Consider the following 15,123-nt stretch of genomic DNA (forward strand, 5'->3'; position numbering starts at 1 on the left):
GTGTCATCGACAAGGAGACATGGTGGTGGAATGATGAGGTGCAGGAGGTGACTCGTGAAAAGAAGGCTGCCTTTAAGAAGTGGCAGGAATCCAACTCTCCTGAAGACAGACTGGAGTACACAGTAGCTAAACGTGCCTGTAAAAGAGCTGTAGCCAGAGCCCGCAGTGAAAGTTTGTCACCATTGTATGATAAACTTGAAACTGTGGAGGGGCAGAAGCTCATTTACAAACTGGCACGTTCCCGGGATAAAGTGACGCAAGATATTGCAAAATGTCTTTGCGTCAGAGATTCCCAGGGCACGCTGCTCTGTAATTATGACTCTGTGAAGGAGAGGTGGAGAAGCTACTTCCAGGAGTTGCTGAATACTCAGCACCCATGCAGTCTTCATCACGACCCACCGCCTAACCTCGGACTTATTGCCCCAATAACCCTTGACGAAACACGTAATTGCCTTCGACACATGAAGAACGGAAAAGCGGTGGGACCTGACGACATTCCGATCGAAGCGTGGAAATCGTTGGGCTCTCTTGGTGTGCTCATGCTTACTGACCTTTTTAACCATATCTTGAACACTGGTAAGATGCCGCATCAGTGGCGGCTTAGCTTCATTACCCCTATTTACAAAGGAAGGGGCAGTGTTCAAGATTGTGGTAGTTATAGGGGCATTAAGCTTATGAGTCATACCATGAAGCTCTTCGAGCGCATGATCGACCTCAGGCTCCGCCGAGAGTGTACTATCTCTGAGTCTCAATATGGATTTCAGCCAGGATCGGGCACCATGGACGCCATTTTCGCCCTCAGAACTTTGATGGAGGCATACAGGGAAAAAAGGAGAGCTCTGCATGTGGCCTTTTTAGATCTGCAGAAGGCCTTTGACTGTGTGCCTCGTCAGTGTATCTGGTGGGCATTGCGATCCAAAGGGATCCCTGAGGCCTATATTGAGATTATCAGAGACATGTACCACGATTCCGCTTCTATGGTTAGGACTGCTGTTGGCGACACTAGACCCTTCCCGATTACAGTGGGGGTTCACCAGGGCTCGGCTCTTAGTCCGTTCTTATTCAATGTAGTGCTCGATACTGTCTCGGCTCACATCCAGGACCAGCCTCCATGGCTGATGATGTATGCCGACGACATAGCACTCATTGCCGAGAACCGACTGACGCTGGAGCGTAAAGTGAACCTCTGGAAGGGTACGCTTGAGAACGGCGGTCTTAAACTAAATGTGTCGAAGACAGAGTACATGGCCTGCGAGAGCCGGGACTCGAGCACCATCCTTATAGGTCCTGAGCCAGCCGTTAAGTCGGAGAAGTTCAGGTACCTTGGATCCGTTATGCACGAGTCTGGAGGCATCGATCACGATGTCCAAGGGCGGATAAGCGCTGCCTGGGCCAAATGGCGGGAGGTCACTGGTGTGGTCTGCGACCGCAGAATACCGCCCAAGCTCAAGGGGCTGATATACAAGAGCATCATCCGACCGGTTCTTTTATACGGCAGCGAATGTTGGCCGGCACTATCTCGGCACACTCAGGAGCTTCACGTCACGGAAATGAAGATGCTGAGGTGGATGTGCGGCGTAACGCGGTCTGACCGCATACGCAACACATTCATTCGAGGTAGTCTTGGGGTCCGTGACGTAGCGGATAAGCTCCAAGAGCGCCGCCTGAGATGGTTTGGCCACGTTACGCGCCGGCCTAAGAACTATGTCGGATGCAAGTGCCTTGCTATATCAGTTCCTGGAGTGAGACCTCCTGGACGCCCAAGGAAGCGCTGGCTGGATGTCGTGATGCAGGACATGAGAGCCAATGGTCTAACCACCGAGGACGCAAAAGACCGTGCAAAGTGGAGTAGGTTGAGTAGGAGGGCAGACCCTGGCAATAGCCGGGATTAATGCCAGGAGGAAGAAGACATATACAAAAGTAAAAAAAGTGTAAAGATACTTGAATTTTATAAATATTTTGTAAAAACCAATAAATTGTCATTATCTCCACCAACCACCCGTTTCGCAACGGTTATTTTAAAATGTTAAACAAACATCAAAACAATAATTCTAATCTCGTTGAAGCTTCGATTATTATTCTTCAGTTTAAAATTCTTAATATACCATATTTTTCCGTTCCGTTATGATTTTATTTATCGTGATGTTGATATGTTTATTTGTCAATAACATAGTGTAGTTTATTTGTCATGACATAGTGTCCTATGTCATGCCAACTTATATAGCAATATTTGGAGTTATTTGCGAAGTTTACTAATGATTCACCAAAATGTTCTGTAACTTTTAACGTGACCTTTGTATATCTGTGATACGTACCTACCGTACTCATTTGATATGAATTATAAAAATGTTAATGTTAAAAATGTTATATCGTTCGTATCATGTGTTTAAAATTACAACACAAAAAATTTAACGTGTTTTTTGTAATATAATTTGGAATTTTCGAAATTGATGTTAGAGTAAAATAAATTTTAAATTACAGATGTGAATATTAATACAATTTAAACAATACGGATATTTTCTCTCTATGTCTCCTACAATGTAAATTATGATTCTGTTAGGCTTATAAAATATATTTGAATACTGCTATTAATGATATATGATTCAAAATATAAATTATATTAATTAGAAGACTCTTACATTGCAAATGTAGACATATTGTAATGTTTTGTCGAGTTTTAGTTAACCGCTTGCGATATGTATCTAGTATTTACTGCCAGAACAGTAATTAATGTTTCCGTTGAATTAATCTCAAACCGTAAAACAGGTCATTACCATTTTCATGCTGATATACGAGTATTTACTACGTGTTTGCTTTAATTAAGAATCCTCTCTTTCAGTATTATATAGCCATGAATTATAATAAAATCGTATTATAATAAATTATTCTAAGCTGGTTTTATACAATAATTCAAAGAAGAAAAGAAATATTCGATAAATTTTTCCTTTACTTTCTTTAATATTTATATGATTTCCAGGCCATTTTTCATTCATCTATACATATCAATTTTATGCAATTAAAACTGTCAATGTGGAATTTTGACAAAATTTACGGCAGTCTAGTCTGCTAGTGGAACAGTATAGCGGTTTGAGTATACGCTACAAGCATACTAAAGTGTTGTGTGGTACGTGTTATATAATAAACACGACGCGTCAAGTTTATTAGCGACATGTGGGCCACAGTAGTGCCTTAGAATGCGAACTGTCCTTCTTTAGATATATTTGAAATGTTATTTTAACACTCTAATACCTAAATTAGTATCAGTTAGAAACAAAAAAAAATTATAAACCAAAAATATATTGTTAACTATAGCCTTTTTGTATGTCATTCCTTTGATTATAGTTAATGTGTTTTTTATACGCGAACCCTTGTCGATTACGACGTTCAAGCCCCCACGCTATATTGTGTTGCCGACAGCGACATGTAAAAGGTATTTATTTAAGGTTATTAATTTTCCATTATGTAAATACGCCCACTGAGTTTCATTAGAAATGAAAAATTACTTTCGTCTCAAGCTTTTGTAAGACTCTACTCTTGTAAGTTGCCTCAATTTCACATTGTAAACGATCTAAAGTTAACATAAAAATAGACACTCTGTCATGCATTTCCTAATTATTAAATTAACCTTACACCCTACTTTTAAACCAATATTCATATTATAAACAATTTTGCCCATTTCATCAAATTAATAATATAGGAATGGATTGAATAAAAACCCAGTACTTACCCCATAACACTGCGATATGTTGTATTGCGCATTCTCATGGCTATCGCTCTACCGTCCCGAGGACCCTCCCCCGTGCGGAGCACATCAGCCAATGCTCGTGCGTATACCCAGACGGCATCATGCAGCCACGCTGCTTCCACCGGAATCTAAGAACAATTTCTTATCAGCTTCACGAGCAGAGACCAGAGCGAAGATATGAAAATATTAAATATTTCATCCTCATACCTCGAGTGGGAATCGAACCTGCTGCTTGTGTGCCACTACTGGACTCATAGATCAATTATGCTTAGAAATAATTCATTAATAAAATATTGCGTCTATTATATATATTGTAAAACAGTATCATTATAATTGTTATTAAAATAATACCAGTTTAAAATCGAAATATACTGTTTACCAATTTCAATAATATTTCTTCTAAACAGTCACCGAAAAAATTGTTTACAAATTATCAAAATTCGAAAGTCATTTAACCTAAAACTCGATATTATGATGAAACTTGCAAACATTTTTAATTGAATTTAATATATTAATTATATGAATGCACGCATGTTTAATTATGTAATTATTATCTTTTTAGCGCTGGTAATTGAGTAACAACGAACGGACATTGGCCGCCTACGTGTATGCATTGACATTTTTATATTATTTATTTATTTAGCTTCACGCTGTATCTCGCACACAGCAAGGTAGACATAGGGAAACCTAGTGTTAAGACACTCCGTTCCCCACTTTCCGCCGAATTCTGGAAGCTTTGTGAGTTGAGTGGTGGAACTCAACGTCACGCTTTGCCTCGACACCAGAGCGAAGAAATAGAAATATAAATTTCAATAAATTTTAATTTACCGAGTTCATAATATTAGTATATAAGTATATAATTTCAATAATTAATTATAAAACATTATCCGAAGAACATACTCAGTTGTAAAGCCAGTCGTAAAAAGTATTTGTAAATTACCCTAATAACCATTTACGTATTGAGGGCAGTCGTCATCGCTATCAGCTATCCGGTTTAACAGATAACACTAAAACCAGCAAAAAAGATCGTAGGCAATTCTCTAAGTAGGCACTTCGAACATAATACTTCCACATTTTACAACTTCCCGGATTCTAATATTTTTATATTGTGCTATAAACAAATAAACATGAGTATGTACAATTGTATATATATTAGAGCTGATTAATGTCTCAATATAAAAAAGTAAGTTAAATTACCTTTTAAAACTTAATAAGTATGTTAAAACGATAATTCTCTGAATGTAAATGTGTCGAATTAAAAACTGGTTTTAAAGCCAACAATCATAAAATTTAATTAAAATTATTTTTTCATGAACTCATAATGTGTTTTAACTGAAGTTATACTTTACTTACATTTTTTTAAATATTCCACTTCTTAATATTAATTAACCTATAAGATAAAGAGAAACGAATGGAATTGTTATCTTTTTTATTACTGGAAATATAATAAAATAAAATATATTTATAGTACCTATAGTATTTAGATAAATATATATTGAAAAAGTCATTTAAACAAAAGACGAAAAATAAAAAAGAAAAAATACGATTCACTTTAGAATATTTTAAACTTTAGGTAATTAATGCGAATTTAACGACCTTATTTGAATATCTACATATTCAAAGCAGCACTTTCCAAAATACAAGTTAAAAACTGAAAAATCCGACTGAAAGAAAATATTGTTTTGTTCATTCAATGTCACTTACCACTTTCCCTCCACCTAGTGCGAGAAGAGGATTTGTATAGTTGAATGGCGACATTTGCAGTCGTCTATTGACTTCTTTTGCGAATACAGGATACGAAGGCGCCGGCGAAGGGGCCACGGCGAGAAACGATCGGAAAGCATTTGGTACCCTCGGGCCCGGCTCTTTGCGGAGCGGGCCCGAGAGGTATCGAATCGCTTCCTCTGGTTCATACTTATCAACATCTACACCGACGGCAGCGTATTCCCCTGTAAATACAAATTCAAATTTAATATATTATTTTTTCAAATAAAAATGGCTGCAGTATATGTATGTAGCACTGCAGCTATTCTGCATGAGATTCAAATAATATTAATTCCGTTAATTATCATTAAAATTAGTCGCTCGCGGCTTTGCCTACTTGAATTTCATAAATATTATGACCTGAATTACTTTAAATTTCTAATAATAATATATTTTTACATATTGAGGAGGAATTTGAAGAAAGAGTTTCCAAGAAGCTAGACAGCTGTGATACAGAACGAGATTGTGCCATGTCAACTTGTTTGCCCAAAAAGTATTTGAGTAGCTAGAAAAGGTTGATGAAAAAGTGACGTGACGGAAAAGTTGAACAGAGACCGTAGCATTTGGCGCTCCTTTCTCTCTCACTACTTCACCAAGGATAAAGCTAAAAAAATAACCGTAATATATTATATTAACTTTTACCTGAATCTAATAGTTTCATCGCATCCAAAGCTTGCATTAGCCCTATATGGTCATGATAATATCCAATGGATACATAAACTGAAAAAAAAAGCTTGAATAAGATTTTTCAAAAATAATTAAATCGGAAATTAAAACATCAACTTAACTTACTCCTAGTATCTTTATAAGTTTCTCGCACTATGTCCAAAAAAGGATTTCGCGTAATGTTTTCCAGTATATCGCCATAGTAATAAGGCTGTCTGTAGACTTGGACGGTGCGAATCGAAATCTTTTTCTCATTAGCAGCTGTCATGATAGCGTACGCCAGTCGAGAAAAGTCATGGTTTGGCGCTTTCAAATATATGATGGCAATCTGTTCAAGATTAAGATCAAATTTTAATTCTTTAGTATCGCTATAAACAAGTTAAATAAGTAAAAAATATTGTTAAATACGAAATTAATTTTAAAAATTTGACATAACGTATATGATTACATGCATGAAATTAAAATGCGTGAGCACGGCGACAACCGAACGAGAGATGTCGATGTCCGAAGGCCGAGTGCGCGCGAACGTTGCATACACACGCTTGTTGGAGCTCGCGACGTCCCTGCAGTACTGGAACAATGTTCGCTTATAATACTTTTGTGATGATAATTCCTAAATTAATTATAATAATTGAAATTTTATCATTTAATACATATATTCTGGGAGGAATATGGAATAATTTGCAATTATTCTCAGAGTAAATGGGCTTATCTAATTCCGATTATTAACTGCTTTAATTGCACCAATTATAGTAGCGGAATCTTCAATAATACCTAGATAGTTAGAATTCTTCAATAATTTATGCAATTTGTATATACTAGTATGTGCACTACAAGTCTGGAAATTGTATTACTTTATCATTATTTATAATTTACAAGGATAGAATGGAAAAATATTTGTAACTCAGATTGTATCTTAGCTGTAAACATAAATAACATGCTGGCACCAAAGCTACTTTTAACAGAAATAAATAGCAAATCAGATTGCTTTCTTAGATTCCTATAAAATAAAATAAGGATTCCTATAAAATAAATAATAATATAAAATTATGGGAATTGCGACATATTTTTGGTTCAATTCAAAATGAAGTGCTTATGAATACGTACGTAGCTTATCATAGGTAAATTAAATGCGGCAGCCATGCGACCCTCGTGAACGCACGTCTCCTGCGGACCGATAAACGCTGATACGTTCGCTGCCCATAAAGCAGCGACCTGATGACAAAATAAATAATAAATAATACTTTTCTCTATGTCTTTACCTGTTAGCTTGAACTCTATCATAAGGTAGAACCAAAGTGTCTCTAGACAAAAGAGCAGCTAAAAATATAATTATAGTATCAAATTACTTTACAACTATCTAAATAAAGAAAATGTTATCAAAATCTTATTAGTCTATACTTAACAATTATCGATTAAGATCGTTTTCGATGTCATCGTCTTACCAGAGTGAGGAAATGAAAATAATTAATTCCCCTGTATGAAAATCGAATCCATATCTACCTGTGTCGCCATATGAGGAAGACAAGCTCGATATTTATTTACATTAAATCGGCATAAGAGTCGTATAAGTTGCTTTAAAAACACGATTACAATGATACATTATTAACTTTTATGTTTCATAAAGTGACAAAATATATTGGAGCTGGCAGCTTTTATGTTGTAAGAGGCAAATTAAGGAGACGTCAAAAGTGCCGCAGGCTTCGATTCGGTAATAAATTCAAAAAGCCTTATTATCTGAATTCTTAACCTTCATGATTCATTGCAACTTTCAAGTGTCGACCTAGCTTGTCTTTTTCATGGTTTGAATACCATTGCGAAGATATCAAAAATAGTATTATATAAATATTATTTATTTTGATGCTCTATCTGGTTTCAATGTCCATTTTATACATTTAGATTACACCGTCCAACTAAATTGTCTCTTAAATGGTGAAAAAATGAAAAACGTTATCTCCCCTTAACTTGTTTAACTTGACAAATACATAAAAGTAGAGTAATATTAGAAAAAGAATATATAAAGTTAAATATATTACATTGTTAATGTCCACCTACATTGTGCAAATTATGATTTGGCACTTAAATTTTATGTCAATGTCTGACATCACCACGAAAAATGGTTAAGTATCCAAATGGTTCTATCGAATCATGTCTGTCGTAAAATTTCCCTGTTCACCATAAAACTCTCATTACCTTTAGTAAAACTGTCTTATCAGAAGTGGCAAGGGTAAAGCTTTTATGATTGTGTCTAGCTACTACCTATAGGTAAAGGATAGAACTAGATAAATTCAAAAGTGAAAATTTATAATATGTACATATATTTTTGAAAATAGGAGTCTTTTCAAAAGGTGGCATCTATTCAGGGTTTTCCATTAAATCAAAGGATTTTTTTCGAAATATTTTTAAATTACATATACTTATTGAAATTTACATGTAATGTTCTAAATTAAAATTAACAAAAAAATACCTGTCGTATTGAAACCTCTTCCTGTCCATAAGTTTCGGCTACGACGAAATCTAATGAGTGCCCTATTGGGCCCAGTAGTTTTTCGTTAACTTCATCTACTGCCATCGATATTGCACCTGTAAAAAAAATCACTATTAACACTATGCTTTGTTTTAGCGAATATTTATATAAAATAATATGGTTATGGTCAATAAGAACTAATGTGTTACAATAAATTTTTTATAAAAAAAATTGTTTGAATAATGATTATTTTAATTTCCTTATAAAGCAGATCAGATCAAGGATGATGTTATAATAACTAACTTTTGCAAAAAAGAAAGAAAACAATTCTTCTTTTTATGTGGCAATTTTATTATTTTACATTGATACTTAATTACAAATACCTGATATAACTCTTCCTGGTTTGGGATAATTTAAGTCACCCGGTCGCCTTTGAGAGCCAGTTAGATATCCGAGAGTGAACTTTTCACCCAGAGTAGTATCCATGGCGACTATTAATAAACACCAACACCAGTTCCACTGTGAATAAAAATAAGAGTATGAAACATTTTTTTAGCTTCATCATCATAGCATTAAATTTTAAACTTACATTTATAAATCTAGGTAGAAAGTGTTAGGACACTACGTTCCCCATTTTTTTTTAAATTTTTGAGACATTATATGTTAAGTGCATATAACTCACCTTTCCCTTTACACCCTGTGCCATTGTAATTAAAAAAAAAAAATTACTAATGAATTTTAAAATGTTTCACAAATTAATGCTTATATTTTGGATTACAGTTATGACAAACATTTAGTTTGTGAAAATATATCACATAAATGATAATTGTAATTCTTGTTTAAGTCAAAATTAAAATATAAGAATGAACAATGTAAAACGGAATAAGTTCTAATTTAAATTGTTTTCAGTCGCCAACTGTTCCGCACACGTGCTCCTAACATTTTTCCGATATTGCCTGCTCGTAAAATGCTTTGAAGTGCAGATAACTATGGCTTTAAAACACACACTCTTAGTTTGAAATAGAACATCGTTTATATACAGCGATCTAGGGTAATGCATAATATTTTAAAAAATACATATAGATAATATGACAAATATCTACTTAAAAGGACCTAAAATAAACATTTAGCAAATTGAACATCGAGAATAAATTTTATTCTATAACAATTAGGAAAAAAATATATTTATCTCTTTAGAAATAACTATGGAACTTTTTTTATTATTGCCATTCACTGCTGAACGTAGACCGTATCATAGACGATAGCATATTAAAAATATTCTGTAAAATAAGTTTACATACTACACTAAATATCAATTTTTTAAATTTTAATTTAACGACGCGCTGATACTTTCAATCAGCGTAGAAATTATATTGAAAAGCTTATTCTTTTACGTTAATTATTATTATAATGTGGACAGCACATACGAAATTGCTCTTCGGATTCCTTACGCAATGGCAGTTTTAAGGAGAACAACCAAACTTGTTCACTTGTGACAGGTTCAAGATTATAAAACTGTACATTCAACTCGATTTGTATTGTGAAAGTGGACATCCCTCACGTCGGTAATTATAGCTCTCAGTAACACATGACGCTACCATACGCTCGTATACCATAAGTTAGTGCGATGAAATTGAAACAAATATTTACATTTCAAGAGTAATTCAAATCAGCTACTTGATATTAGAAAAATTCTCAATGCTTTTGAGATTTTATCTATACTAATATAATAAAGCGGAAGAGTTTGTTTGTTTGTTTGTTTGTTTGTTTGTTTGAACGCTAAGATCTCTGGATCTACTGGTCCGATTTACATTGTTTTTGTTTTGTATGAAAGCTGCATTCTTCAGAAGTGCTATAGGCTATATAACATTACATTATACATATAAACTAATATATTTTAAAGTACTTTCTAATTTGACATGCAATTTATTCTGCCATGTTAATAACAACCGTCGCGTCGCTACGCAACCGTTACCGCGACATTTTGATATTGATCCTTATGAAAATAAATATAATAGTCACTTTTGGCATTTTATCTAGATTGAAATTATAGTTTACTGTATAACATTCTGATAAATAATTGAGGAGATGTCACTGATTCCAAATGACCTAGCCTACGGGCGGCATAGTATGACCGACGCGAACGGGCAGATGACGTTGACAGTTTTAAAAATTTTCATACATTTTCGAACTATTGTTAATTTTTATGTAATTATTTGCTGTTTATAATTAATTTAAACTACACTTTGGTTCTCTTCTTATTTTATTTGATATAGCCCGCTAAAATTATCCTATTTAATAGAGAGAAATGTTTAATTATTTCGTAGAGTCGATATCTATGTACGCACGCACGGAAAACTTTAGGTACTTTTCCTAATATTAAGAAATACCTATCCTTTAGTTACTTTTAATCCTTTTGTTGGTTCATTTCAATAACTCAGATAATTTTTTCTAATTATATGTATCTACTTATTATTCTATTTAATTATTTAGGCCTATATTTCCTTACTAATTCTAATGAAAATTGAAAATAATTTCATGAATATATTTAATAAATATTCTTATAGTTGAAGCAGGCGTAGCCGCGTCCGGGTCCACTAGTTTAATATAAAATTGTAATGTATTTTGACTACAACGAACGTCTTTACGTATATATCTACGAAAGAAATCATAATCCTTTTCCAAGAGGTCTTCGTGGCGCAGCGGCACAAGGGTGTGACTGTAACGCGACGGTTGTGGGTTCGATCCCCACTCGAGGAAATGAAATATTTATTTACGTTTATATTTCCATTTCTTCGCTCTGGTGTCAAGGCGCGGCGTTGAGTTCTGCCAGTCAACACGCAACTCCGCCAGAATTCGGAAGAAAGTGGGGAACGGAGTGTATAAACACGAGGTTCCCTCTGCCTACCCTGTTGTGTGCGGGATACAGCGTGAAGCTGACCAAATTATTTACTGTTTGTTTTTGTATAAAATAGCAACATTTAGGACACAGTCAGTCCGCACTAGACTGAGGACATTTTGTACAATATATAGTTAAAAATAACACCAGTGGGAGATATTTATATAACTATGACCGGGTTAAGTCAACGTTTTATAAAATAGGGTCTTGAGTTTGCAACATTGTACTGTTTTAAACCAATTAAATATCAAACAACATCGTTTAAGTATGATTTAAGGTCAAAGAAATTTCCATTGTTATAATTGATCCAGCGTAGAATTTTGACACAAATATTGCTTAAGCTAGTAAAAGGGATTCGAGGATTCTTTTATTAGCCACCACCTACTAATTTTTTATTGATAATTTATATGTTGTAATATTTGTAATATTCAACCAATTCAACGATTACTGAAATCTTACTATCATATCAATACAAAGTCTATTAAGGTTTTTTGCTACTAGAATAAAAAAAATATGATTGCTATTAAGGACGTAATAAGTTTTCCTATCGCAACAAAACACGAATGACCAAATTTCTTTGTAATATATCTCTGATTTTCTCGGCTATCGACTATCAGTATCAATGTCTGCACAAAGTTAAAATTAGTGTTAATGACTCTTGCAATTTATACAAGTATTATAGATGGTATATAACTATATAATTAATATTAATTTTCATGTTTAAAATTATATTTATAAAAAAATATTTCAAGGTAATAAGTAGCACTAATGCGAAATATCACAAATTGTTAATTTAGATTAATGATAGAATAATTTTATTTTTAGATGCTTTTTATTCCTCGCATGTAGCTGAATTTACAGACAAAATTTTATGAATAAAAGAATTACAAATAATAATTTAAGTAAAAAATTGCGATCGCAATTTATTGAGATATTACGGCGAATATATAAGATAAACACTTATATAGAAACAATGAGTAATCGACGTTGTTTTCCTCTCTTATTATTTCAGTTTGGAGGACTAATTCTTGATGTCGTTTTCCAATAATAATCGAAGAGGTCGATAAGAGTTAATGTAATAGATAGTGCAACGGAATGGCTACGGCATTGACATAGTTGCTGCGTCACTACGACTACAGCGGGGCGAGAAATGTATTCGCACGCGTCAGAAACACAAACCCCCTTTTTCCATCTACATGGAATTAATTGTATGAAGTGGAAAAAACATGTGAAGGGATCGTATTTTTTTTTTAATTTAAATTTTTTTTAATCAATCTCTCTCACACTCGTGTCTCGTTACCAGAACGAGGAAATGACAATAATAAATGCTTCATTTCTCCGAGTGGGAATCGAACCCACAATCTTAGTGTATACAGTCCATACCCTGTGTCACTGCGCCATTGATTTATTATTTATTTATTAGTATTAGTATTTTGTCAAACTAAAGTAATTTCCTAAAGTAATTAAATGGATCCCATTAGATGATTGTAAATAATTTATTAGACAATTTGCACACTTAAGAGACATTAGTATTCATGGCGAGTGGACCCGCACTGAGCAGAGGTTTGAACCCGCATCAATAAAACAGCGATGATCCCGGCGCCCGCGCAGCCTTCTTACCAAGCCTGCGCCTGATACATATTAATGTTGCCCTAACCGTGTCTGAACTTTCGTTGAATTGTTAGAAAATAATTTTCATTATGTACGCTTTTTAATTCGTCAGCGCCTTACAAAATACAATTTTAGCCAAAACTTTTGGATTTATCTGCGAGTGAAGGATAAATTTATCATCACAACATTTACAGATAAACATTATAATTTATGTAATATAATTTGTATATGTAATATATATAAATCCACATCACACGATGGCATCATATTCTGATTATTTTATTTCCTTACATTATAAGGCGTCGGCGTCGTAGGGGCAAAAGCGTGTAATTGTAAGCGCGACAGTTGTAGGTTCGATTCTCACTCGGGAAAATGGAATATTTGTTATTTTCCCTCTCTCTGGTAACGAGGAAAAACGCGGCCTAGAGTTCCGCCACTCAACACGCAATATCTCGAGAATTAAGCGTAAAGTGGGTAACAGAGTGTCTTAACACTACAGTGATACAGTGTGAAGCTAAACAATAAAAAAATGTATTGTAGCTACTAATATAATGAACACTTAATAACTAAAAATCAATACTTGTGACATTATAATTTAGCTTTTTCAAAAGCTTAATTCTAATAGTCGTAGTAGTCTTTTAATTAATGTTTTGGTAATATTATTAAAAATATTATATGATACCTATGCTATTAATTATTTATAAAATTCTTTTGTGTAAACAAATGTAGACTAACAGATCATAGAGAGAGAGAGAGAGAGAGAGAGAGAGAGTATATTCTGTCTAAATTAAGTCTTCTAACATAAACACACAAAATGCCATGAAGCTTCAAAGAATGCCAGGAAGATAGAACATTGAATTTTCGTTTTATCAAAAAATAAACGTAAAACTCGTTACATACGAATTTAGAGTGCAAATCTTACTAGGGATAATATGTATTTGCTTTTAATATATTTTTTTTATATTTATCTTTCAATCTATATATTTTTGAAAGCTAAGTAGATTTTATATGTTTGAAACTGCTCAAGTCTTTTCTATTTACAAAAGCAACCGATGTCATAAATAGGGATCAAAAAATTACGATTATAGAGAAAACTGTGAAGTAGCGTTTAAATATACAACTTAGTAATTTACAGTTGTATTAGAAAAACAAGAATAACACAGACATGTCAAATTACATTTTTGCTTCTAAATGCAAACAAGATCGCCGTTTATTTAACTTACCACCAGCCACCTTGGTTTTTTCATGATTCTTCGGAGGTACCGTTGTGAAACACTCATTGATGACAAATATAACACATATTAACACAGTTTAAATTTATTTAATTAACTTTATCAAAATATTACTCGAATTATTTACGCGCCATGATGCCAAGTTTCCCGCGCTCGGCAGAGCTGTTAGCGGACAACGTTCGTGAAACGATGACGCTTACGGACTGAGTTCGACTTGCGAGTTGCTAGTGTGACTTCGACTCACGTAATGTCTTATGATATGAATACAAATATAGTAAAATTATTTTTCTGAATAAAAATAATAATTGTATAGTTTTGTATACCTGTTTATTATATTAACTTTAAAGTTTAAAGTTTAAAACTTTAAAGTTTATAATTATTAACTTTATAAATAATTTCGATATTAAATAGTTCAAGATACTATATTATATGCTACTCCTCCTCGAGTTACATCGAAAAGCATCCTGAGCCTGAAACATAGAGTCGCCATTATAAGTGTTACTGTAATGTTTTTGTAATTTTATTTCAATAATAACCATTGGAATATGGAATTAAGTCGTCCTAAAATAATAGAAACACGTTTGCATAAACATAAAAGTATCCTAAACGTTACAAGTTGCTATGTAGGTATGAATGGTATCTTTTAAAACACTAAATAATTATTACAAAATTTTATTTTTATAAAATTTTATAATTACGAAGAAATGTAAACGCATGGTTATGTTCATTATCGGTGTAA

General features: G+C 33.5%; 1 protein-coding gene across 3 annotated transcripts in view; it reads right to left on the minus strand.

Moving 5' to 3' along the window:
* LOC146527758 (guanylate cyclase 32E) overlaps nucleotides 1–14,597 on the minus strand; it is a 34,489-nt gene extending 19,892 nt beyond the window's left edge. For 2 of the 3 annotated variants that reach the window (XM_085204220.1, XM_085204221.1), the window contains exons 1-9: nucleotides 14,376–14,597; nucleotides 9,026–9,161; nucleotides 8,643–8,758; nucleotides 7,283–7,390; nucleotides 6,624–6,746; nucleotides 6,302–6,503; nucleotides 6,152–6,229; nucleotides 5,450–5,694; nucleotides 3,728–3,873 (exon numbers count right to left, since the gene is read on the minus strand). In XM_085204220.1, coding sequence (XP_085060346.1) covers nucleotides 3,728–3,873; nucleotides 5,450–5,694; nucleotides 6,152–6,229; nucleotides 6,302–6,503; nucleotides 6,624–6,746; nucleotides 7,283–7,390; nucleotides 8,643–8,758; nucleotides 9,026–9,161; nucleotides 14,376–14,432 — 1,211 coding nt within the window. In that variant the 5' untranslated portion in view covers nucleotides 14,433–14,597. Of the gene's footprint in view, nucleotides 1–3,727; nucleotides 3,874–5,449; nucleotides 5,695–6,151; nucleotides 6,230–6,301; nucleotides 6,504–6,623; nucleotides 6,747–7,282; nucleotides 7,391–8,642; nucleotides 8,759–9,025; nucleotides 9,162–14,375 lie in introns of those variants that run through there. The other variant, XM_085204222.1, reaches the window with a different exon arrangement.
* Nucleotides 14,598–15,123: the final 526 nt, after the last annotated feature.

This window comes from Heliconius melpomene, chromosome 20 (genome assembly GCF_056956725.1).
Source record: "Heliconius melpomene rosina isolate 202511_hmr_F chromosome 20, ASM5695672v1, whole genome shotgun sequence".
Classification (NCBI taxonomy): Eukaryota; Metazoa; Arthropoda; class Insecta; order Lepidoptera; family Nymphalidae; genus Heliconius; species Heliconius melpomene.